General features: G+C 29.5%; 1 protein-coding gene across 1 annotated transcript; it reads left to right on the forward strand.

Moving 5' to 3' along the window:
- Positions 1-1,957: 1,957 nt before the first annotated feature.
- On the forward strand, positions 1,958-25,794 carry LOC132940502 (hemocytin). The gene is made up of 51 exons (XM_061008150.1): positions 1,958-2,308; positions 3,824-3,871; positions 3,931-3,983; positions 5,883-5,955; positions 6,023-6,150; positions 6,223-6,388; positions 6,462-6,685; positions 7,142-7,339; positions 7,442-7,714; positions 7,768-7,916; positions 7,994-8,414; positions 8,498-8,738; positions 8,797-9,280; positions 9,481-9,883; positions 10,838-11,232; positions 11,534-11,712; positions 11,781-11,961; positions 14,337-14,458; positions 14,531-14,651; positions 14,732-14,875; positions 15,056-15,305; positions 15,369-15,488; positions 15,595-15,754; positions 15,817-16,105; positions 16,684-16,864; positions 16,932-16,997; positions 17,125-17,366; positions 17,456-17,895; positions 17,985-18,279; positions 18,351-18,546; positions 18,631-18,788; positions 18,860-19,018; positions 19,084-19,509; positions 19,576-20,467; positions 20,547-20,674; positions 20,750-20,875; positions 21,188-21,396; positions 21,564-21,769; positions 21,831-22,019; positions 22,094-22,224; positions 22,300-22,422; positions 22,485-22,788; positions 22,857-23,150; positions 23,205-23,573; positions 23,654-23,767; positions 23,837-24,049; positions 24,142-24,245; positions 24,320-24,634; positions 24,734-24,883; positions 24,944-25,220; positions 25,319-25,794. Exons 1-51 carry the CDS (start codon positions 2,142-2,144, stop codon positions 25,498-25,500), a joined length of 11,478 nt encoding a protein of 3,825 aa, XP_060864133.1. The 5' UTR covers positions 1,958-2,141; the 3' UTR covers positions 25,501-25,794.
- The last annotated feature ends 1,311 nt before the right edge of the window (positions 25,795-27,105 follow it).

Raw genomic sequence — 27,105 nt, forward strand, 5'->3', positions numbered from 1 at the left:
GATATTAATTATTATGGCCTTAAGACAATTTCACTCATAAAACAAAACCACGGTTATTCGAGAAATAGGCAAACCTATAATAATAATAATCAATTACAATAGGTAGTATAATTTATAATGTCATTAACATAGTATTATCAGGTCGGTTAAGTTCAGCAATCCTTCGTTTTGAATTTATAGTTGTTTAAACGTCAAACATTTACAAACTATTTGCTATAATGTTATATTTTGTTATAAAATGATAAATAACAACAATTAAATTATTGTTTAAGACTTCACACGTAAAAATGTATGTATTTCCAACCGAAATAATAATACATAGTTAATTATTTATAAAAACCAAGGAAGTCGCTCATCTGTTGTACATTAGGTGCCTAGAAGAGTCACTGTAATGAATGTGATAAATTTGAATAATTCAATGATATAAAAGCATTGTATAGGTACGAAAAACGATTCTGAGCGAAGACGGTACCTATGTGGCTTTGTCAACCTATAATATTACTATGTGTATTTTATGATATTATTGTGATTAAAGTAATTTATTTTACTATTGAGCATTAGTACTAGGTACAGTAGGTTAAATTGATTTTTGCCGAAAAAAAATGCAGTTGAAAAGTCACTGTGTGTATAAATATAAAATATAATTTAAAAGTTTCAAGTACCCACGAATAATATTTTTAAATTACAACAAAATAACTATAATCGTTATTCTTCGTTTAAATAATACATAATTTCGTCCAAATTTAAACTTAAAATGTCTATAAAAATAAACTGGGTTTATATATTTTTAGATTAATTTGGTTACAATATTAACTACTTTTGATAAAGCTTGTTTTAGATTTTTAATTCTTAGCTATAAAAATTCAACATTTTATAAATTTTTGACTACAAAATAATTTGAAAATTTTCAAGATTATGATGAATTTTCTCAACCTTTGAACTACAAAAGCTTATCAAAAAATCGTAACAATGTATCTTTAAGATTTTGAAATAGCTATAATAACTTTTGTGAGGAACCCTGCAATAAATTTTTAATTTTTTTGACACAGCAAAAAAATTTTTATCAATATTAATTAAAAATAAACTAAATAGATAGAAAACTGAAAATATCTATAAATATTTCAAAATATTTTTTAAATGTTATGGTATAGACTTAAGTATAGAAAACGCACGCCAATATAAACGTTCGGTTAAAATAAAATGTATTTACGGTTATTGTTTTTATAATTATACCCCCCCCCCCCCCACCAAAAAAAAAAGAAAAAGTACCAACTAGATTCACTTCACTACCAGAAAGGATGGTGAAGTAGAAAATCAAAGAATTTTTACTGTTCCAAAATGTAAAATCTATACATTCATCGGAGCGAATCTTTTATCAACTATAATAATTGGGAGGCTTATTTTCAACAATGTGGCTAATAGCCAATAACGAATTATATACATACTAACATACCTATAGTTGCACATTTCATAGGTAGTATTCGTTGACAGCGGTTATCATGGCTTACTTTGTACCAAGTAATTATAGGTCATAGTTATTATCGTTTTTGCGTGTTAATCGGGGCCGTCGCGTCGTATTCCCGGATGTCGAATGTCCGTCGAGATGCGCGTAAAAACGGCGTAATTATTTAATATGATATATATTATAATTAACTAGTTCACGACCAACGCACTGGTAATAGTCTTATCGTGTTTTTTTTTTGCGAAAAACCCACGCAGACAGATTTTCCTACGTTCGGCGTATCGGATAATAATGATATATATATAATAACTCTTAGAAAAAAAATGGATGTACTGACAAATCATCGAATTTAACATTATAATATGGAATATCGCAACTTGAACGGTCGCCACTACCGTGTGACATTGCCCCCTCCCCCCACCGACGCATATATAAATGATAATAATATGTATACTTATAATGTTAAACAATTGATAGTCTTGTGATGCATATTATATTACACCCCGACAACGCAGTCATGGATCATTGTCGTTTCATCCTTACGTCTACGTAGACGTATTGTAGATTTCCTATAACAGACATCAACATTAAATATAACTATTGTATTTACCACTGTCATTAAACAAAAACTGGCATCGAGACGATCGCCACACCAAGTACCTGCAGTTAACCTCACGTGATGACCGTCATCTCCGGACCGCTCATGCAGCGGCTGGCTGTCACCTACTTGTTGCTGACCACGGTTGCGAAGACGGTCGTCCAAGCGTCACCGTCAGAGGGTGCCGACAGCAGCAGTCACATCAATTACACGTCCGATTTGTTAGATGACTCATCTGATGACTCGATGTAAGTATATTTTAAGGGTGTAACTATTTTGTCGTTTTACAAAAAAAAATTTTTTTTATTATTCATAATGGTTATATTCTTGTCTGGTTGTATGTGGTTTGTCATAAGTGGACGTTTATATCCACCTTTATGCAGTGGGTTGAATAATATTATTCATTGGTCCCAGATCAATCTAATAATAATTAAACAGGTGCAAAATATTTTTTGTAGAAAAATACCCAAGTCAAATATACTACCTAGGTATCTACTTAAAGTTTGTATTCTTGGACTTAGTCTATGCCCGGTACTTTTACTATACCATTTAGAAGAGTCAAAGAAAACATACGAAGAACACAAATTATATCAATGATATAATCTGGCAAATTAATTTAAAAAATGTCCTGGATATGCAGCAAAAGTTTTACTCGGTAGACGATACAGCTATAGCTTAGATACATCTATATTATACGTCATGGTGGTTACTTACAACACAAATATAACAGAAATTACTAATCATAATCCTTCAACTCTTGTCATATATTTGTTGTCTTAATAATACAATTGTGTTTAAACATTTCTGTTTTTATTTTAAAATCTTTTATATTTTTGACTATAAATAAGGAAATAGTTAATAATTTAAAATAATATATGAATGGTATTAAATATTAGTGTACAAACAGGCATCGCCTTATTTCAAAACATTTTTCGATATTTTCAGTACCTATAGACTTAAAATAAATTACCCACATATGCTCTATATTCAACATGATTAGAACATAAACATCCTGGGTTATGATAAATGATAATAGAATTCGTATACATTACTAAGAGGTATTATAATATTTACCTACACATTTAAAATATTTGGACGACAGGGCGTAAAGTCTATAAACTATTATAGATAGTTATAGATTCGTTGTTGGCATATTGTATTGTTTACTACGCACAACTCAACGATACTAATATGTTGGACAGTACTTGTACCTATAATATGTGTATGTCATTAGTCATTATAACTATAGTAACAGAGGGTTTTGGGATATTCTCTTGTATTATATTATTAATTAATAATTTGTCAACATATCGATAGAACGTACTTAACAATATAATATTATTATAATGTTATAAATTATAATATCGTATAACCTACCATGTACACAATACATTGATGTACATATCATATTCATATATATAAATATGGGTACATGGTTAAAACAATACCATAATTTCTGGAGCGAATTTTAACATTTTAGTTCATGATTTTTGACAACATGATTCATTGTTTATATAAATTCATTCACTTTTAGACGATGAATAATGGAAAAAAGTAATTTGTTGAGTAATGAAACTTAAACCAACCTATAACTGTTAATATGACATGATCCATAGAAAATGGTTTTAAAGTACGTTTATGAATTTAGAAATCTTGTCTTATTATATTTTATTTTTGAATCTCATTGTAATTTATTAAGTGCAAAATATATAGATATTAATTATTAAAACACATTTTATTTTATTTATTTTTATGTTAACTAGTTTGTTTGTCAACGATGATCCTAATGAACCTTCTCAATCTCAGTCTAGGTAAGCCTTAGGTTTTTTTTTTCAAATAGTTTTAGAAAACAGATAATTTTGTGTTTCAGATACTCAAGTTACGGAACTAAATCATCAAAGACAACGAATCCCAAACCACAAGGTCAGTACATATAAATTATGATCGCAAACTGATAATCTATTATAAAGTTGTATAAATAAAATTATTATATTTATGAGTTATAATAATGTCTCGTGTGGTAGTAATGAATATGAAATAAAATTAATAGAAACTACGTATTTTTATTATGTAGGTACGTGATCAATTTTATTATTCTGTAGAAAAATATTATTTCAAAAGTGTTGCAATAGTAATTTGTAAACAGACATTGTTATAAAAAAGTTTTTATTAAGATGATACTTAAGACATGTCATTTATCAATTCACATAAAAACAAACATCCACTTTTTCTAAGTAAAAAAAAAAAAAAAATGATAAACAAATTGGAAAACATATAATGAAATATTATTACGGTCAATTTTAAACAAAATAGAGCTTGATTATTCCAATTCCAAAAATTTTAATCTTATTAGAGATTGACATTTTCCTTGGTTAATCAATACCTTAAATATGTTCCTAAAATTAATGTTGTCTTATTTCGTTTATGCAGAACTTCCTATTAACGAAAAAAAGTTTTAAACACTATAGGGAGCTTAGCTTATCTCAAGGCTTATTATTGTTTTGAAATTTAATAATATTACGCATCACTACACCAACGTTGTACAGTTGTGAATACTTTCCTATTGTTTTTAACATATTTAGTAGCACGGCGTAATATATAGGCAATATAGGTACATCACCTAGTCGAGGAGGCACGTTTTAATCAAATCAAACACCGAAACTCTTTACTTTTCGTATGCATTTTCTTTTTGCTTTAATGAGGCCAATATAATAGATAATATATGACAAGATTTAATTACAAATGTTATCGCTGTACATTTAAATATAATGTAATATTATAATAGGTCCATACGTTAAGATGTGTCGCGAGGACAAGTATACTAGTTTAAGTAGTAGTAATAATTAGTTCCCAAATGCAAAACAATGATCGTAGGTTTAAGATGGTTTAATAAAATGTGAATGTGTAGTGATACACATTTCCAAGTTCATAAATAAGTAGCCACCTACGTGTAACACGAATCTTAATAGTGTGTTTATTTTATTTTTCCATTACGAAACGAGGTAGATAACACGTTATTTAAATATTTAAACAATACCTATTATAATTGTGTACGCGTTTTTGCTTAGTGTGATTATGTATACACATTAATCATGTCGTTTTAAAAAAATTAAATACAATGTGTGATTTAGCTAAGAGTTTTGAAATTTAATAGAACCCAGCGGCTTTTGGTTTAAATTCTCAATGTTTATTTTAAACCTTTAAAATTTGATAAAAAAAAAAAACTAATATATAAACGGCCATTTGTGAGACGGTACCTAATTATTTTCTTATCTTTATATTTATCTTTTATCATGTAATCGTGATTTTTGATTTTGAATTAAAACCACTACAGTTTTAAACCGTAGTGTAGGTACTATAATAATAATTATTATACTATTGAGAAAGAACTTATTCCATTTTTAATTTTGAAAAAATTGTAATATAAACCATAATACCATTTATTATGTCATAATAATTTTGCATACAACGATTGTGAAAATAATATAATATATTAATATCACGCTTAATATAATATTATGTTACTTTTGCAACCGCGTCACTTTTTGTTTCAGTTGAAACTGAATCAAACATTTCAATTTTAGGGTGCTGTGATAAACAAACTGGTTTTATGTGTAGTATCATACACATATACTCGTATTATATTTTATTTGATTGTTTTAAACAATATGTTTATAATTTATATTACGTAATTTGATTGATTGTGTCCTATTTTTGTAATACCATAGGGTCTATTGATCTTACTCTGAGTACAATTTTTGATTTATATCACAAAATATAACTTTGGAGTACCTAATTATTATTTTTCTATCTGAATTATAGAGAATCTAGATGCATGCATTGCAACCTTTAAATCACCTGAAAACTCTATTTCCGTATGCTCTACAATATCTAAGTAAGGCGTAGATACTACTATAATAGCATAGACATACCAACTAATTTATTGTAATGTATTTAATTAGAAATTGTCAGGCTACTTGTGTAGAAGGTTACAAATTTCCTAAAGGCGTTCCAAAAATTACGTTTGTGTGTGATGGTCAAAGATACAAAGTCAAAGGATCAATTTCTTATGCCATGCCGATATGTCTTCGTAAGTAAATTATTACTTTTACTATTATCGTTTATAAGGGAACAGTAATAAATGGATTGTTTATTTGTTTAGCTGTTTGTAATCCATATTGTGAAAATGGAGGTACATGTGAAAAACCCAACAAGTGCAGTTGTCCAAAAAATTATGATGGGCCGTCGTGTCAAAATTTAATCGTTCCCAAGTACTGCCATGGTTTTCCCAATACACCGATGAACTCAAAAAAGAAATGCAATTCAGAGTAAGGAAAACGCTTAAGATAATTCAACTGCTAATAGTAAGAAACTAATTTTAAAAATGTTATGTCATTGTAGAGCGTGTACGATCAGTTGTGTTGATGGATACCAGTTCCCGGATTCATCTAGTGTGGCAAACGTATTTTGTAAAAATGGATCTTGGACACCCGGGAAAGTAGAATGGTCCACAGTTCCGGACTGTATGCCAGTGTGTGATCCACCTTGTTTAAACGGTGGTAATTGTATTGGGTACCAAAAATGTCAATGTCCGACTGACTTTAGAGGCCCTACATGTCAATACTGTAAGTCTTTCCCTAATTGACAATAATTCTAGTAAATATAATAAAACAAAATATCAATAGATACAGTTTTTGTGGCATAATTTAATTTATAAAATATTTATACATACTTCACACTACGTCACTACCTATATACTTTTTTAAAAACGAAAGTTCCACATTTAAAAAAAAAATATTATCTTATTTACATATTATATATAATATTTATTAAATAATTATCATATGGTTCATCATGTTTGAGTATGGAGGCTCTTTCAAAATGGCTTTTTAATACTCCAAAAAGTAAAATAACTGCACTGCACTCACGGAAGACATTTGTAAAAATAATGTATTAACTAAGTAGGACAATATATTGTTATTATTTTGCATATGGCTAACGGTATTATTTAAAGAACAACAGAATAAACATTCTGCACTGTCCAGTATTCATACATTTTTATATTATGTACTTATTTATAGCGGAAAGTTCATGTGACGTGACAAAATTAAATTTCAACGGAAATTATAAATGTTCCGATGATATGGAGAAGAACGTATGCACACTTTCATGCCCTCAAGGGTCTGTTCTAGAACCATTTAAGACCACCGACGTTGAATATACTTGTCTGTATAAAACTGGGGAATATGAACCAAAACATATACCTCAGTGTATATTTGGTAAGTACGTCAAACACTATAGAAACTGGAGTGTTATCGTTATTTTATTTCGGATAATATTTAATGTTTATTTTTGTGTGTATGTGTGATTTTTTAATACAGATGAGCAACCGTCTCAATTAATAAATGAATTTAACTCAGTAGTTGAAGTATTTAATACGTATAAAAGCCGACCAGGGAGTTGCAGTCGTTGGGGTTTTGGAAACTATAAGACGTTTGATGGCAAGATATATAGTTTCCAAAGTGACTGCACCTATACACTTATTAGCGATATTAAAACCAATTTATTTCATGTTCAAGCACGTTTTGATCGCGGAATGATTAGTTATATCAATGTTTATATTGTTGATAATCTGTACCAAATAAAAAGAAATGGTAAGATAATAAATTTTATATTAGTATCGATAAACAATTCATATTTTTTTTAGCTGATGATAATGTCGTGTCGTTGATTAATAATGGAAAACTACTCTCCATACCAAATGAGCTGGCAGATTTAAGTTTTGAAATTATAAGTGGTCAAACAGTATTTATTAATTTACGTGCCACCAATTTGAAAATAATCTGGAAATCTAATGTAAGCTTAATGAATACAATAATTGTGTAAAAATATAATTTATATATAATACTTTAATTTGTTTTTATTTATTTTAGGGTGCCTTAATCATAGACGCTGGTGTTGAATTATGGAACTCGACTGATGGCCTCTGCGGAAAAATGGACGGTATATCGGAAAACGACTTGTCATATAATAGTGTCACGAGTTTTGCGAACAAGTGGCTAGTGAATGGTCTGAACGATATATGTGAATCACCCATTACAGAAACTTTAAAAGTTTCCAATGAAATTATGCTAAAAGCTATACTGTTTTGTTCCACCATTAAAAATGATCGGTACAAAGTTTGTGGTAGTAAAAATCTTAATGTTGAAGCCTATATCGAAGCGTGTAAAATGGATTACACTCAATGTCATTTGGTAAATGGATCCGATTGCGGATGTAGCAGTATCGCCGTCTTTGCGGAGGAATGTTTCGGAAAAGACCCGACGATTTCGTGGAGAGATGATAAAATATGCCGTTAGTCATTACTGTTTTTCGAAATACTAATACGTTTTATCTATTATTTATTAACATTGCGATATTGTTTATAATGTTTTTAGCTTATCAATGTTCTAGTGGAAAAGTATATTCACAGTGTTTGCCAGTCGTGCAAGAAACATGCACTATCGCAGCCGAAGTAAAATCCAAAAATATTAACTCGTACTGTGAAGAAGGGTGCGTTTGTCCATTTGGGACTGTTTTAAACGATGGCGTATGCGTAGTCAAAGAAAAGTGTCCCTGTAAGTTAAGAAATAAATTATACCTACCCGGAGAAGAAATCACTAAAGATTGCAATAAATGGTGAGTTGATACGCGTTTAGTTTCTATTATCATATTATTTAACTAAATACATTTTAAGTACTTGCATCGGTGGAGAGTGGAGTTGCACCAGTGCCAAATGCAGAGCAGAATGTTATGCAATCGGAGATCCACATTACAAAACGTTTGACGGCTTGAAATTCAATTTCATGGGATCCTGTTCTTATTATCTCGTTGTATTACCTGAATTTTCGATCGAAGCAGAAAATATCCCATGCGACGGTACAATGTCGCTAGAACATGGTTTTGAAGTACCAAATTTATCGGCAAAAGCCACTTGCACTAAAACACTTACAATACGAATAGGAAATAGCACAACCATTAAATTGGGCCAGGGAAAAATAGTATTCGTTAATGGAGAGATTGTAGAAAAATTACCGATAACTGTACAAGGTGTAGCTTACATTAGAGAACAGTCAACATTTTTCCTTCAAATTGTTATAACAAATGGCGTTGAAGTATGGTGGGATGGAGATACTCGTGCATATATTTATGCTACTCCAGAACTCGAAGGAAAAACTAAGGTATGTTGATTATGTACTGTATAAAAATAATCGAATCTATTAAGTATTGCCATTAGATAGCAATGCTTTATTTTTATATCATGTCATATTAAATTATAACTGCATTCATTAAAACAATTATTCTATCATATAGCTGACTATCGATTAATGTAGGTATATTTACATAATAACTAATTAGTGGTTTTTTTTTTCAATCTCAGGGCTTATGCGGTACATATAATGGTAACCAGAAAGATGATATGTTTACTCCCGAAGGGGACGTTGAGACAAACGTCGTTTCTTTTGCAAATAAGTGGAAGACGAAAGAGAGTTGTGCAAATAACAAATTAGAAACTGTAATAAAAACTGCTCATCCTTGCGATGAAAATATACAATATAAACATTTGGCTGAAAGCTATTGTAGCAATATCACGGGAAAGTTATTCTCAGATTGTCACACTCAAGTAGACCCAATTCCTTATTACGATGATTGTCTTTACGATGTTTGTTCTTGTCATCCTGGTCAATTTTCACGTTGCTATTGTCAAATATTAGCTTCATATGCTCTCGAATGTTCTCATCAAAATACGATCATTGATTGGAGAAGAGGTGTCAGAGAATGTGGTATGTATAATATATATATACTAATCTACGTTTTATGTCCATCACACATTATACAGAGTACAGACTGCGGTGAATTTATTGATCGCGAGGAAAATCATTCGCGGGGAAGATTAATCGTTAATATATTTAATGAAATAATTTAAAGTCTAATAATAAACTGATTGTTACATATATTTTTAAGATCAAAATAGTACAAAAGTATACAATTTTTTTGTACATGTATATTAATGATAAAACTGAAAACTATTCAATTAGCCTTTTTTTATTTTTAATATTATTACGTTGAGCAATTATTAATATTATACAAATTATTTATGTATTTATATTATGGGATTTAATAAATAAAATATGTTACCGATAATACAGACAGTTTATTCATAATGCTAAAAAAAAACGAAACACTTAGTAATATATATAATTATTACATCGATTACCTATCTAAGTATTAAAAATAATGTCAAAAACAAATTATACAATGTAGTAAATATCTAGGACTCGAACTTTATTGCATTTGAAACATTTTTAGCACTGAGTATTATAGCTAGGTTTGTATGCTATAAATGTGTTTCATGAAAAGTACAGTGTAAATTAAATATTTTAGTGTAACGGTTTTGCTATTTTCGTGTAATTTTATCTTATAATCAAATTTTAAGTATTTTTTTTAAATTAAAATTTCATTTTTGAAACTTTTTTCATAATATGTTTATGAATAACGAATAAAATACATTTTTCTTACCAATCAATAATACTTCTAACGATTTGAACATTGGAGAACCAATCAAAACTCGATAAATTTTGCATAGTTGGGTAATCATGTGGTCATTGATAAATGTAATTAATTTGATTACAAATTATAAATTATGGAGGTAGATTGTTCACGATCACTTCACACCTCGCAAAATATCCCAAAATACTTAGTTTTTGGTCATAATAATAGTTTATTTTAATTTCCAGGCGTACAGTGTCCAGCAGGTCAAAATTATGACACCTGTGGAAATTCTTGCCAGCGGACGTGTCAAGATATTTCTACTATTAATAATTGCAAATCCAACTGCGTTGAAGGTTGTTACTGTCCTAAGGGGTTAACATTATCAGAGTTCGGTGAATGTATACCCGTCGCAGAATGCCCGTGTTATTACAATGGGCAAAAATTTAAACCTAACCAAAAAAGAATCGAAACTTCTGGAAAGGGTCCACAGTTTTGTACTTGCATAAGTGCAGCATGGGAATGCAGTTCTGCTGAAAAAAATGAATTAGCACAATGGAAAGATGTATCGGAAAGTTCATGCAGTCGACGAAAACATTTAACATTTACTGAATGCGAACCTTCAGAACCAATAACTTGCCGTGTAAGATTGTACATTTTGACATTAATTACATTATAATAAGCCACTTTTCCAAGGTCTTTTTATTAAATGAATCTTCGAAGTAAATTTAGTTAAGCGGTATAGATTATTTTAAATGAAACTTTTCTACTATGCAAAACTTGTTTATTTAACTTATACGAGTAGGTACTCTACTGAATTTATTATTAAATAAGTTAACGTTGGGTAAATGTTGACTAATTGAAAATTGTTTGACAAATCAATTAAAAAAACAAAAAAAAACAACTTAACTAATTAAATGACTAATTTATATTTGCTGTTATAGAATATGCATGACCCTCCACAATCAACACCAGCAATATGTTATTCAGGATGCGTTTGTAAAAAACCGTATGTTCTCGATTCTTTCACAAAAGAATGTGTATTACCAAATGAGTGCCCATGTCATCATGGAGGTAAAAGTTATAATAACAATGAGACATTTTACCAAGGTTGCAATACATGGTACGTTCATTGTCTAAATAAAAAATAAGTTTGAAAATATATTTTTGCCGTTAAATATTATTTGACAGTGAATGCAATTTGGGAAAATGGGAGTGTACGAATAATGAATGTCCTGGAATTTGTTCAGTATGGGGAGATTCACATTTTCAAACATTTGATTCTCGGTTTTTTGACTTTCAAGGCGCATGCGAATATATTTTATCCAAAGGAACATTAACTAGTTATGAATCTTTTGTGACTTCTATAGAGGTGAGTTGTATTTTTTTTAGTAGCTATTATATTGTAATATGATAGATTTGGTTTGACTTTCCAATCTCTTCAGTAGCTTTAGGTACTTATATCAACCGCTATAATATATTATAATATTATATATAAAAAAGTAATAACTGACAAGTTCAAGGGATATACAATCTAAGAATAACAAAATGAAATAAAAAATATGAAAAAAATCACTTGTTTTTAGGAACTAGTGCTGTACGACTCAGCTTTTATAATATAACGTTTTATTACATTAATTTTAAATAATAACATTTTGATAACCCGGAATATTATATTTATCTAAACCACGGTCATAAGTATATTTTTGGCTATCTCACGAGTACTCTTATAACGACTGAAACCTTGGACGATACATGTTTTCACAAAAATGTAGGTACCGTTCCTTTTTCCACCAAAACTGTATTACTAATACCAGTTTTCACAAAATGTGATATTGATTGATCCATGTTTCCAACACAAAAATGTCGATATCATTAAATATTTATACAATTAAATATAATTATTTAAACAAATAATACACTTACATATAATTATATGTATTACAAATATTTTTTCATTTTATAATAATGTTATTTTTAGACTCAAAGAGCACTTTTTCGGAAATAAAGAAAACTTTTAAAATCTATTATACAGTAATTTTATTTAAATTTCAATAAAATATTTAAAATAACATATTATGCATTTTAATAAATACAAATACATACATTAAATAAAATAAAATACATTTTAATATCGTTAGAATATTTAAACAATAATAAGAACTCTTTACCGGTATCGAAGTTGCAAGTTGATCAGATACAGCATAATATTGTAAGTTAAATTTATATATTTATATTTTTGTCCACAAAAATACGCTCTACGGGAATAATGATCCTGTTTCATAGAATCAACCAAATTTGATAATTTTTTTTATCTATAGGTATAGGGTAATATTCTACAGACTGCATTGAACTCCGTTTTTCAATATTTTAATTTCAAACTTTATAATATGGCTTCAAAAATAATACAGTTTTAAGCTTTTTTTTGCAAATTATATTGCACTATTATTTAAAATAAAAAAATTGTACTGAATGCGGCCTGTGGAAGTCTTCTTATTTTAGGTAAAAAAATATGTATCAAAATTCGATAATTCTACAAGACCTGATAATTATTCCTGAGAAGTAATTTTTTTCGATATAATACACCATCAAACCCCCCTCCCCTATATAAGTATCGGGTGGTACCAAATTAGGTTAACCACTGGTATAGACATTGCTATACTGGAAAAGGGAATGGTACACATTGGGTGGTAAGTGGTAACAGTTACTTATACTAAGTGTTGGGTAGTAACGTAACGACAGTAACGAGTCACGGTAGCAACGTTACTTTATTTGTAACGCGTTACGTAATTTAGTTAGAATATTGTTTTTATATAAAGAACAAATGTAATGGACATTTTTTTGATAAGTAATTCCTATAATATAACGCTTACTGTTTCAAGTTATTTCAGTATTTTGAATTAAAAAAAAAAAAAATACTAATACTATTTATGTTAATTCTGGTAATGGGTACCTAATCTAACCTAACCTATACAAATAAAATAATAAATAATATAAAAATATTATATTTAATTTTGAATCGTCACAATTCAGTTTCCAATGGTTTAAACCACGCTTAAATTATTACAGTACAAATTAAATAAATAAATAATATTTTTAATGAATTTTCCTCGAAATATATATGTATAATGTTTCCTATAAATAGAAAGTCGGGTGGAATGGTGTTATTAGGTTTTCGTACATATATTTATAGTTGTTAACTGTTTATTATTTACATTTTTTTATTTTACTTATGTAGTATCTACTAACGTTGATTGTTGAATGACATGTATTTATGTTGTATTTAATGAGTTAAAGAATTAAAGAAATGCATTTGAATTGGTTTTTTTTTGTAACGTGGAAGTAACGTAGTTACTTTTTAGATATAAAAGTATAGTAATTTTATTACAATTTGATTAGACTTACGAATAAAGTAACTTACCTAATTATTTTAATATCTAGGCAACGAGTAACTTACCACATACACTGGTTATACCCGAAATCTTAGACCTCTGATATCCAAGATATACAAAAGTATTTTATTATATTTTAAAAGTAATAAAAATATATTTGATATAATGACGTTACCTATTTTAAAATGTATTATTACTATTATACTTACTTTATTTTCTCAAATGTTTTAAATACTGACCATGAATAAGGACGACATAAGAAGTAAAAATGGGGAAATAAAAATTTAAAAAACCCAAATACCAATATGAGTCTCGTACATTTTTTTTAGTAGTTTGTAATAAAATATACTTTTAGGTCGTACCTTGTGGTTCAACGGGAGCAACATGTATAAAATCCATAACGTTGACGGTTGGAAGTGGCGATGAGGTGGAATTTATACAATTGAAAAATCAACATACTCCTTCTAATACCAAAAGGTTACTTGTAAAAAACAATAATAACAAATAAGAATATTTTAAAGGATCTATAAAATATATTTAATATTTTAGAATATTTGTCAAAGAAGTTGGTCATTTTGTGGTGGTCGAAGTCCCTGATTTAGGAATACAAATATATTGGGATAAAGGTACCAAAGTTAATTTACAAGTTGACCAAAAATGGAAAACTCATGTAAGATAAACACATTAAAAACCTTAAAACATTTATTCACAATAATGTCAATTATTAAAATAGATATATTTTATTTTTAGATTAAAGGGTTATGTGGAAACTATAATGACAATCAAATGGATGATTTCCAAACACCTTATGGGGGTATACCTGAAGTATCAGCATTATTGTTTGGGGATTCTTGGAAGCTACAGCCTCATTGTACTCAACCGTCTGAAATACGAGTAAGTAAAAAATGTTAAAATGTTTAAATTGCAACATTACAAACTTTTACATAAGATAATAAATATGCATAATTTTAGACTATAACATTGATTTTATGGTTTTATTTTATAGACTATAATATTATTATTTAGTTGTACTCTATGTTAATAATAAACTATAATACCTATTTAACTTTTTAGGATGCTTGTGTATTACATCCACATCGTAGGCAATGGGCAATTCGTCAATGTAGTGTTCTTAAATCTTCTGTATTCAAACCTTGTCACTCACAAGTTTCTATAGACAACTACATCGAAAGGTGTATTTTTGACACTTGTGCTTGTGACCAGGGAGGCGATTGTGAGTGTTTGTGTACAGCAATTGCAGCATACGCTCAAGAATGTAGTAGTCGTGGGGTTTACATAAAATGGAGATCTCAAGACCTTTGCCGTAAATATAATAATAAGGTTTTATTTTATTGATAGATATACTAAATTACAATATTTTATATAGCTATTCAATGTGAAAATGGTACATCTTATGACTCTTGCATACCGCGTTGTTCTCGAAAATCGTGTGACGACTACGCTTCTCAAACATCTGAATTATGTGATGACAAATTTTGCATTGAAGGTAAATATTTTGATTAGTAGGTAGGCATATTGATAACCTAATAAGTACTTTATCAAATTTCTTATATAGTTTGTTTATTTTATACTTAAACAATTTAAATGTTTAGGTTGTGCTAAAGCTCATTGTCCTTTTGGTCAAGTTTATCTTAATTCTACATCTGATATTTGTGTTTCCAAAAACAAATGCAAAATGCCTTGTAAAATTGAAGGCTCTGACCGTTTATTTAACGATGGTGACATTGTTTTTGAAGATAAATGTCATTCATGGTATGTTAAAAATCATATATTTCTGTTAATGGTGATTAAATTATTATTTGATTTAATTTTAGCTTTTGTTCGAGAAATAAGAAAATATGTAAAGGTCAACCCTGTTCTACTCCAGCCACAATAACTACACCAACTTCTACATTCCCAGATATAACTACCACTACAACCAATAAACCAATATCAGACCAAAACATTAATAAAACTATCGAACAATCATGTTCTGATGGTTGGAGCACTTGGATAAAAGTGAATCAATTAAAAAGCAAAAGTTTAACTAAATTTGAATACATGCCAACGTTTGATGATCTAAAATCTATAGAATATAATGGAGTAGAGGGCTTAAAAAACACTGTAAGAACTTAATAATAATTAATCAACATACAAGTATGTTAAATAGCAAGGCTGGGCAAGTTAACGATTTTTTTTAACTCGTTAAGTTAAGTTATTTTAAAATAATAAAGTTAACTTAAGTTAAAAGTTACTCGTATTTTTTTCGTTAACTCGTTAAGTTAAGTGTTAACTTTGAAAAAAAGTAACTTAACTTAGTGTTAAGCTAAAATTTGTTAATTTGCAAAAATAAAAAATTCAAGACACATAATATGGTTTATTAGATAGTTTTTCTTTACGCTCAAGAAAATTACTGGGGAAATTTAAAATGATACATCAAAGCAAAAACCCATTCAAAAATGTGCATTATTCTTCGGACAAAAATTAACTTAATTTAGATACTTTTGAAATAAAATTAACTTGAAGTTAACACGTTAATCTTAAAAAAAGTAACTTATTAAGTTAAAAGTAAATTTGAAAAAAAGTAACGAGTTACTAAAACTTTACGTTTTAACTTAATTTTAACTTTTAACTCGTTAATGCCTAGCCTTGTTAAACAGACTAGTTTTACAAAAATGAACAAATTAAAATTTTATATTTAGGCATTGGGAATCTGTGTGTATGATAAAATGGATAATATACAATGTAGACCAACGAAGACGATAAAAGGTCTTAAAAATATAATAGAAAATGTTGATTGTGGCTTAAAGAAAGGACTTGTATGTAATGGTAAATGTAGTGACTATGAGATTCGTATACATTGTAAATGTCATAAAGAATCAAGTAAATATAAATGTTATGATTTGAGTAAAAAATAAATTATGGTAGTTTAATAATTTTATATTTATAGATACCGAAGAAGAAAATCTTGGTAGTATTGTTGATGAAGATCGAATAATTAATACAACACGAGTAGGTAAGAGCGTTAAAAGTTTATTTAAAAATGCATTACTATTAAAATATATATTATTTTATTTTGAACTTTTTTGAAATTTTGGTCAATGTTAATTTTAAATATTATTATTGGCTTATCGCTCTTTTAGTTTGTTTGGATGGATTTAGATGGCAAGGTTGCAAGGTAATGTGTAACCAAGTATGCCACTCATTTGAAAATCAGCTCAAACACCAAAATATGTGTATATATCCACAAAAATGTATTGGAGGTTGTGTCAAAGAAAATAAACAGTCCACAGCATGCCCCGTTGGGTCAATGTGGAGGGACAAGAACACGTGTGTGTCCAAGGATGACTGCACTTGTTTCTCTAGAAATGGTACTCAAGTGAAGGTTAGATTATCTTTTATTTAAAAATAAAATAAAATTTAAACAAGCATTTAAAATTGTTATTTAATATTTATGGTAAATTTTATTTTAAGCCCGGTGGCGTTTTTAAAGAAGATTGGTGCACTGTGTGTCAATGTATAAACAACGCTTATATCTGTGATGATTCTTCTTGTAATTATAAATTAACTACAGAACCTATTGAACTCACAACTCAAAAATCTGATCAAACTACTTTACTTGAAGAATTTACTACATCGTATAGAGAAATAATTAATAATATTTCTTCTTCGGTTTCACACAAGTATACTTCCGAAAAGCCAATATCAACAACTGAAACAAAGATATTAACTACAGAGTATATAAGCACAGTCAAATGGCCTGAAACTAGCACTTCAAGTCCTTATTTGGTTGTATCCACTACATTACCGACAGAAGAATTATCTACTGTAAAAGATACCAAAACCACAATTGGAGAAATTATTTTTATACCATCTACAGTGACTCCGCCAATAATTGTCTGTGATGCACACAAGTAAATATATATTTTATTATTTAGATTGCACTGTTGTAATATTACATCATAACAAAAAAATTTTAATATACCACTATTCGATTTTGTAGAATCAAACCAATAACTGCTACCTTAGAACCATTGTCATTTGATGCTAGTTCATGGTTTGACGAAACTACTGCACCTCAGTACGCTCAGTTATATTCGGAGGAAAATGGTTACTGGAAACCATCTAAGACAAGCGAAAACGAATATTTACAAATTTATTTAGGGTACCCGGAAACCGTTTATGGGGTAGAAGTATCTGGTAATCCTTTAACTGATGAATACGTAACAAGTTACAAAGTAGCATATAGCTTGGATGGTATAAGTTATAGTTATGTTTTATATCATGGACAACCTGAAGTAATTGTTAAATTTTATTTATACAATATTAATCAAATGTATTATAAACATCGTGTAAATTCATAATTTAGGCGTTTCGAGGTCCTTATTCGCATAATGTAATAGAAAAACAAATATTTTTTACTCCCGTTGAAGCAAAGTACGTACGACTTATACCTATGACCTGGCGAAATAATATTGCGATGCGAGTTTCTTTATTAGGATGTCCAGTTACATCTACTACTCTTGGTTATGAAACTCAATCTACTATAAAACCATCGAACAAATGTAATTACATTTAAAATTTATTTAAACGATCAGTAATCACTTACCAATTAGTTTAGTTGATTTATTTATAATTTATTTTTAAAGCCATTTGTTCCGATCCAATGGGAATCGAATCTGGCTTGTTAAACAACATGATATCGGTATCTTCGTCCACATTTGAAAATTTCAATGCTATCAATGTGTCACTCAATAGCGAATCAGCATGGGTACCATTTACAGCTTCAACCAATCAGTGGATTCAAGTAAATTTGATAATATACATTTAGATCATCAATTAAATAAGTATTACAATTTTAACTATATATTTATATAGGTAGATTTTACGGAGCCTAGAATTATAACTGGTATTGTAACTAAAGGTATTTCTTCAACAAACAAAACAGGTGAAGCATGGATTGAAGCATACAAAATAGTGTATAGCAATGATTTAATAAACTGGAATAAAATATTGGATTCTAACTTAGATGAACAGGTTTTAATGAAAATAAGTGCTAATTTTATTTAACACTGTGCTGAGCTTTTTTATTTTTTTTTTAGATTTATTCAGCTAACTTTGACGGGAAAAGTCCAAATACTGTATTTTTCAAAACACCAATTAGAACGCGTTATATCAGACTTCATCCAGAAAAATGGTACAATATGCCGGCATTAAGATTAGAAATTCTTGGATGCTTTGAAGCATACGCAACTGAAGAAACAATTATTCAGACAACAATAAAACCCACTATTCATCTCACAAACTGCAATATTTGTCCTGGTATAACGAATAATGACTGTAACTGCTCATCGGACACGTGGTGGAATGGCGAGAATTGTGGATTACGTTCCGAATGTCCGTGTGTTCTAGGAATTATGACATACCAAGTCGGTACAGTTTACGATTTAGAAAACTGTCAACAGTGTACATGCACTCTTGGTGGATTGCCTGACTGTGCACCAAAGGTGTGCGGCTCTTGTCCTCCCGTAAGTCATATTAAGTCTTTGAATGTAGTAACTAGTAACGTGTACCTTAATATATTGTGTGTTTAGGGAGAGGTTTCCAATACTGCAGTATCAAGTTGTAAATGCGAATGTATGCCGTGTACAAATGGCACAAAGTTATGTCCGACGTCTAATGTATGTCTTGAAGAATCACTCTGGTGCAATGGGATTCAAGATTGCCCAGATGATGAAATTAACTGTTTAACAACTACTACGACAACAACAACTATCACTCCAACTACAAAAACAAAAACAATACCACCAACAACAACAACCACCACCACAACAACACCAACAACAACAACAACTATGGCTCCAACAGTTACAGAGGAAATAAAAACAACCATTCCAATAATTTTACCACCAAAAAAAAGAGGCCCAGGTCCATGTCCCGAAATTAAATGTCCTGAGGGACAAATAGCAAAAATTTTAAATTCATTACCAGTGAAAACCAATTCAATTAAATTTGCTCGAAAGACAAGAAGTCCGGAAATTATTGAAGACGATCCGTGGCCATCGCCTTTTAATCCTATGACTAATTTAGCAGCATCAGTGAAAAGAAATCATCAAGACCCATTTTTTAGTACTAAAGGAACAACAATTCGGCGTAAAGGAGGTATTAATTTTGGTGTTAAAAGTGGAGGTGTTAAAAACGATAATCAACAGCCAATATGTAAACAATGGATTTGTGAAGCACAAGTAGAACAATTTAAGTGTAATACACCATCGATTACATGCCAAGAAGGATATTTCTTACAAATCACGCCAAATGATAACGACATTTGTCCAGTTTATACATGTGTATCGAATACATTGGATGAGAGTGAATGTGAAATCGATGGCAGAGTATTTAAAACCTTCGATGGAGTTACGTACAAATATGAAGTTTGTGATCATATTGTTGTCAGAGATCGAGTACATAAAAAGTTTATGATAAAACGTAAATATAAATATTAGAACAACGTATTTATTATGTACTCTTTATATTTTATATTTTACTAATTTGAATTATATTGCAGAAATCCGCCGTTGTCCATATATTGGTGCTTGTCAGGTATCTTTATGGATAGACCATCTGAATCACACTATTGAATTTTTTCCAAATATGACAACAACATATGACGGATATTCTTATACTGTTAATCAGGTAAACTCCAATAACAAATGTATATAAAATTATATAATGCAAATATATACTAAAATATTATTCATATATTTTCAGCTTCAAATTATAGGAAGTCAAGCTACGCAATTTGCCGTGAAACAAGTTCAAACTGATTACATTATATTTGCCAGTACATTAGGTTTTAATATTATTTGGCAAGTTAATGGACAAGTTAAAATAAAGGTATAAAGAAATTACACAGTACCTAGATTATTAATGACTTAATATGAAGAGGACCAGATATTTTCTTAAATTTTTCATATTACAGAGTAATAGAAAAACAAAAAACATTTGTATATACTTGAATATACCTAATTAACAAATTAAGAATACTCAATTTGTTGGTATATTAGGTTTAGACTTTAAAAGTTATCAAGATTCAAATATATTTTATATATTACACTTATTTTTTTATTTATATGTTTTATTTTATATTTTTAATATATTATAAATTATTTTGTTATTAAAATTATTGTTATTGTATATATTATATAGGCAAATGCATATTATACTGGAAGAATTGATGGTCTTTGTGGGTTTTTCGATAACAACCCTACAAATGATAAGCTTAAGCGTGATGGACTTATTGCTACAACTACTCCGGAATTCGGAAACTCTTGGGCTGATTCTAATGTACAATGTGAAGCCAAAATATGTCCACTACATATACAAAAAGAAGCTCTTGAAGCTTGTAATGTTTTTAGGTAAATAATAATATTTAACAATTATATTATTTTTTATATTAATATGAAAGATGTGACAACTGTTTATTTTTTTTTTGGTCTCCCCCTAGTTTTTTATTATATAAATCCATTAAATATGTAGTCAAATATAGAAAAAAAATATAAATTATAAAATGTATTTGTTCTAGATCGGAACCATTGAATCAGTGTGGTGGGCATGAGAATATCGAAGAGTTTGTAATGAAATGTGTAGAAAGCATTTGCTCATGTTCTGAAAACTCAGTAAATGACTTTTCTGAATGTAGATGTAAAGCTATTTCAGGATTAGTCACGCAATGTTATGTATCAAATTCATCAGTTGAACTTTCTGATTGGCGTATATTACACGATTGCCGTAATTATAAGTAAATAATTTTAAAAATATTTTACTCTACTTATTATATTTTTGTTTCTAGCTGTTAATTGTCCCACGCCTTTGGTGTACAAAGAATGTTTTAACAAAGTATGTGAGCCTACTTGTGATTCATTACTTCAAAGTGATCCATGTCCAAAATTACCTGGCTTTTGTTTCCCGGGATGTTATTGTCCAGAAGGATTTATTAAAGAATTAGGGTCTTGTATAAAACCATCAAAATGCAGAAACTGTAAATATAGAAATATTGAAATTTAGAACGATTTGATGGATTTAATATTATTTGCTATTTTAAATATATTTAAGGTGTATGCGAAGGATCGGGTACCAATCATTATACAACATTTGATAAGGTTGACTTTACTCACAAGCAAAATTGTTCTCATGTTTTAGTAAAAACTACAAAAGAAAATAATTCATTAAAACCTGGTTTCACTGTATGTTTTTTTTAATAAATTTAGATATATTATTCATAGAAACATTAAAATTCTAAGTTATAAACTATATTTTAGATTGTAGAGACTACTGGGAAATGCTCCAATCCACTGTTTTCAAATGGAGTGTGTGTTCAAAATCTAACTATTATCCATGCAGCTCACGAATTGCACTTATACTATAATGAAGACGCTTCTAAAGTATTTTTGGAATTAAAAACGTAACTGTCAATAATTTTATAAAATGTTTTTGACGTGTATAGATATTAGCAATTGTTGATGGGAATGAAGCCAGTAAAATACCATTTACAAATAAATGGTTATCGATAACAGAATCTCCTGGAAAATCTGTAACTGCTAGTATTCCAATTCTTGAAATAGAAGTTATATTTATGACTATGAATCAAGGTTTTTCAATAAAAATGCCATCGCATTTATACTACAATAAAACTGAGGGCCTCTGTGGTAGTTGTAATGCAGATTCTACAGATGATATGGCAGCTCCAGATGGAAATATTCCAATAAACGCTGATGAGTTCGTAATAAGCTGGAAGGAAAATGGAACTAGTAATTAAGTTAATTAATTAATCATGTACATTTTAATAAAAATAATGCGGTTTTTATTTTTGATATAGAATTCGAACAGTGTGAAGCCATTATAACTGAAGTTAAAGAAAAAGAAGAATCGTGTTCTATTCCTAATCCAGATGTCGATCCATGTCTTAAGTTAATGGATTCTAAATTATTTGGCCAATGTCACGCTATTGTTGATGTGAATTTGTACTTGAAAAAATGTCATTCCATTTTATGTCAAGGTCACGAAGGATCATTTTGTCATTCGTTAGAAGCTTATGTTCGTGAATGTCAATCTTTTGGCGTGTGTTTAGATTGGAGATCTCCAAACCTATGTCCTTATTCTTGTCCAAAAGGTAGTATTAATAAGAAAATTTGTGTTAATGATTTCTAAATGAGAATGTTATTAGGATTATTCTATAAGGCTTGTTCATCTGGTTGTGAAGAGACCTGTGATAATTATAAAGCATTAAGGTCGGGAGAAACATTGTGTAAAAATCTACCCACAGAAATGTGTACATGCCCAACTGGACAAGTATTTAATAATAGCATATGTGTAAACGAAAACCGCTGTGAACCTTGCGATACTGAAAATCATTTTGTCGGAGACACATGGTTTGCTGACAAATGCACTACATGCACCTGTTCAAAAGTTTCAAAAACAGTACACTGTGAAAAAAAACAATGCACCCAATCATTGTTTGCAATTTGCCAAACTGGATTCAAATCGGTAAAAGATGAAGATAACTCAGACGAGTGTTGTGTACAGTATAAATGTGGTAAGTGGAATCTACATTCGGATAAATGTTTATATTTTATATTTATGTTATATTTTTAACGAGACGAGTTTATGTTTTAGTACAAGAGGAGAATATCGTTCAAAACTGTACGGATATTGCAATGCCTGTATGTGCAACAGATCAAGTAGTAAAAATGGAATTGACTCCGAATGGCTGTAAGAGATTTATTTGTGGTATGTATAGCTTGTAATAATTGTATTAACTATATTGCCGTTAATGTACACTATGCAAATTGTTATCAGAATGCAAACCTAAGGATGAATGTTATTCGAGTTTACCAGACAAAGATGTGGAACTTTTACCCGGTATGATTAATGTTATGAATAACCAAGGGTGTTGTCCTTCATTCCAAGCGATTTGTGCACCAGGCACATGTCCTTCACCAAAACCATGTCCTCTGTACCATGAACAATCTGTTATTGATGATCACAGTTGTTGTCCACAATTTAAGTGTGGTAGGTGAATTTATTATGCATTAGATGTATTATACATTATCATCAGAATACTGAAAAAATTATTTAACTATTTAATTATTCTATGTTATTAGAATTGCCGAATAATACATGTGTGTACGAATATGAGTGGATTGCCTCGACGGAAGGCGGAGAACGCAAGCGCTCTGAAAATGAGAAAACTGTAGTTCTAAAACAAGTAAATTTTCCAGTTAATATATTCAAGCATATATATGTTCAAGATTTTACCTAATTTTCTATTTTTTTTTTAAGGTGAACGATAATTGGGAAGACGGTCCTTGCCGATCGTGTTACTGTGATGTTACGTCTACCCGAGGAACTTGTAACAAAATTGAATGTGCTGCTCCATTAATGAGTTCCGACTACGTAATAGTGTCGCACACAAAATATGGGCAGTGTTGCCCAAGTTACAAAAAAGAGTCATGTATTTTTAATGGAACGGTTTATAATGTCGGAAGCGAATGGTCTTCATTTGATCCTTGCGTATCTATGAGCTGTAAACTCGATAACAATGGCGAAGCGTTTATTACTGAATCCGTAAAAAGTTGCAACACCGAGTGCCCACTGGTAAATTACCTTCTACGGCTATTAGCAAAATAAATGATAAAAATATATTATTTAATTATATAAAATGTAATATAACAGATTATTGTATGAATTGTTTAGGGGTGGACTTATACACCTTCGATAAACAGTTGTTGCGGAACGTGCTTACAAAAATCTTGTGTGATGCAAAATAAGACCTATGCTGATAATGATGTGTGGACGTACGATAATTGTACGTCGTTTATTTGTTCAAAGTCTGAGTTCAATGAAGTAAGCGTTTAGTTCGCTGTAAGACTCATTATAATATTGTAAATTAAACACCATTTTCAGTTTAACATCTTACCGGCATACCACACGTGTCCGAATATTGGTGACTGTCCGGAAAACAGAATCTATTACGACGGATGTTGCGAACAGTGCAATTCCACAGGGGTCGTTGAAACTGAGAACCATAGCATTTGCGCTCCAGAGAGTTTACCCATCAATCAAACAGTTGGTCTAGTAACAGAAGACAATCCTTTCCACGACACGTGCACAAATACAGAAGCCATAGTTGGGTTCACTGAGTGTCGGGGCCTTTGCGATTCATACACGTACTTCAATAAAAGTGAGCGTCGATAGTCGTTGGACTTTGACTCCGTGGCTGTTCAACATCATACACGTGGTGAAATATTAATACACAAACAAATTAATTTTTGTTTTCAGAAACAATAAGACACGATTCAAAATGTCAATGTTGTCAGCCAATCCGCTTCGATAAATTGTCGGTGGTGTTGCAGTGCAAGGATGGCTATCAGTATAACAAGCCTGTCCCAGTACCGTCGGCTTGCTCTTGTACGGCGTGCGGTGAAGAGAGCTTTTCGATAAAAAAATCCAGGAAACTTTAAAACAAGACTTGAACTGTAACAATAAAATGAAAATAATATTATCTCATACCTAACCCAATACTAAAACAATTTATTTATTTTAATGTCTAAATAATTAGATGAGACATTTTTTTTTGTACGTTTTTTACGGTTGTATTTATAATAGTATCATAATTTATTATAATATTACAATGTATTAATTAACTAAGCAATTTATTTCTGTCGCATTGCTTTAAATATAATATAGTATATGTGCGTTGTACACACCATTACACATCATATAAATTCGCTTTCATTAAACTTGATATAAAGAAATTGTTGACTTTTCCTTATCTAATACATTAACAACACTAAGAATGTTTTAATTAAGAGTAAAATTTTGATGGCGTATCATCATTTTGTCAGCCATATTCATTAGCATTTTTTATTCTGAGTCATAAATTGTCTTTTCCTTTCTCGTATCATTTATATCTTGAAAAAATATTTTTGCTGTGTTTCAATGTAAATTTACTGCAATTAAAACGTGGTAATATTTAAAAAAAAATCTAGATTGATATTTAAAAGATGAATTACAAAAAACAATTCCCTTAAATTGTATTAGGTATTTTAGAATAATTTCATAGTTGCCTAGTTTTTGATTTATTTTTAATTTTGGCTTTTAAACATTATAAATATTATATCATATTTTTGAAATCAGTTTATTTTTGACAAATATTATTCATTTTTACATGAAATTTATTTTAAAAATATACAGTGACTAAAACTTAGGTAAGATATGTAAACACTTAACGCATAATATCTAAGGCCATACCTCATAATAAATAATAATTATGATAGGTTTTTAAACATGAGGTTATACTTTTATGTATAACTTCGCTGTATACGTTGGGGACGATTTACATAGAATTATAATATTAGTAGGTAGCCTAGCGTTGATCACACTAAAATCCAGTTAGTAATCATAACAATCTATAGGTATTATTGATTATAAAGAAACAATTTGTATTCTTATACAATACTTTTTAACTTTTAACTTTAAAATTGAGAGTCAAATAGTAACTGCATAAAATAAGTCGTAATGAATAGTTATATGAAAACCCAGTTTTCCTGCTAGAACATAAAACAAATTAAAAATGTGTGTTTATAAAAAGTTATTAATTTTATGTAAAAAGCTAGTGTTGTTTTAAAATAGTTTTTTTATAGCAAACTTCTAATAAAAATATTGAACTTATTTCTGAGCAGACTACGAGTTACTTAGTATATTGTATAGTATATTTTTGTTTATTCGCCAAATTTAATAAGTATCATTCTCAATATTCCAGTTGAATAGTTTGTGATTGTGATGTATCTTATAAGATTGAAAACGCATTAGTAAAACATAATGCTAAATCTACAGTGTATGTATTTTATGTGGTAATAATTCAATATTTATTGCATTTTCATACTGCAGATCTAATAATTTGTACACATACATTATATTATGCATGGCTGGTGAGCGTTATGTAGACATGTAGTATACCACTGAGGCACAGAATCAATATTATCGTAATGTCCCATGTCTGCATTTATATTATGAAGATTAAAATTAATTTCAAGATTCGGAATTACATACATCCAAAGACAAAA

Source organism: Metopolophium dirhodum, chromosome 3 (assembly GCF_019925205.1).
Source record: "Metopolophium dirhodum isolate CAU chromosome 3, ASM1992520v1, whole genome shotgun sequence".
In the NCBI taxonomy this organism is placed as follows: Eukaryota; Metazoa; Arthropoda; class Insecta; order Hemiptera; family Aphididae; genus Metopolophium; species Metopolophium dirhodum.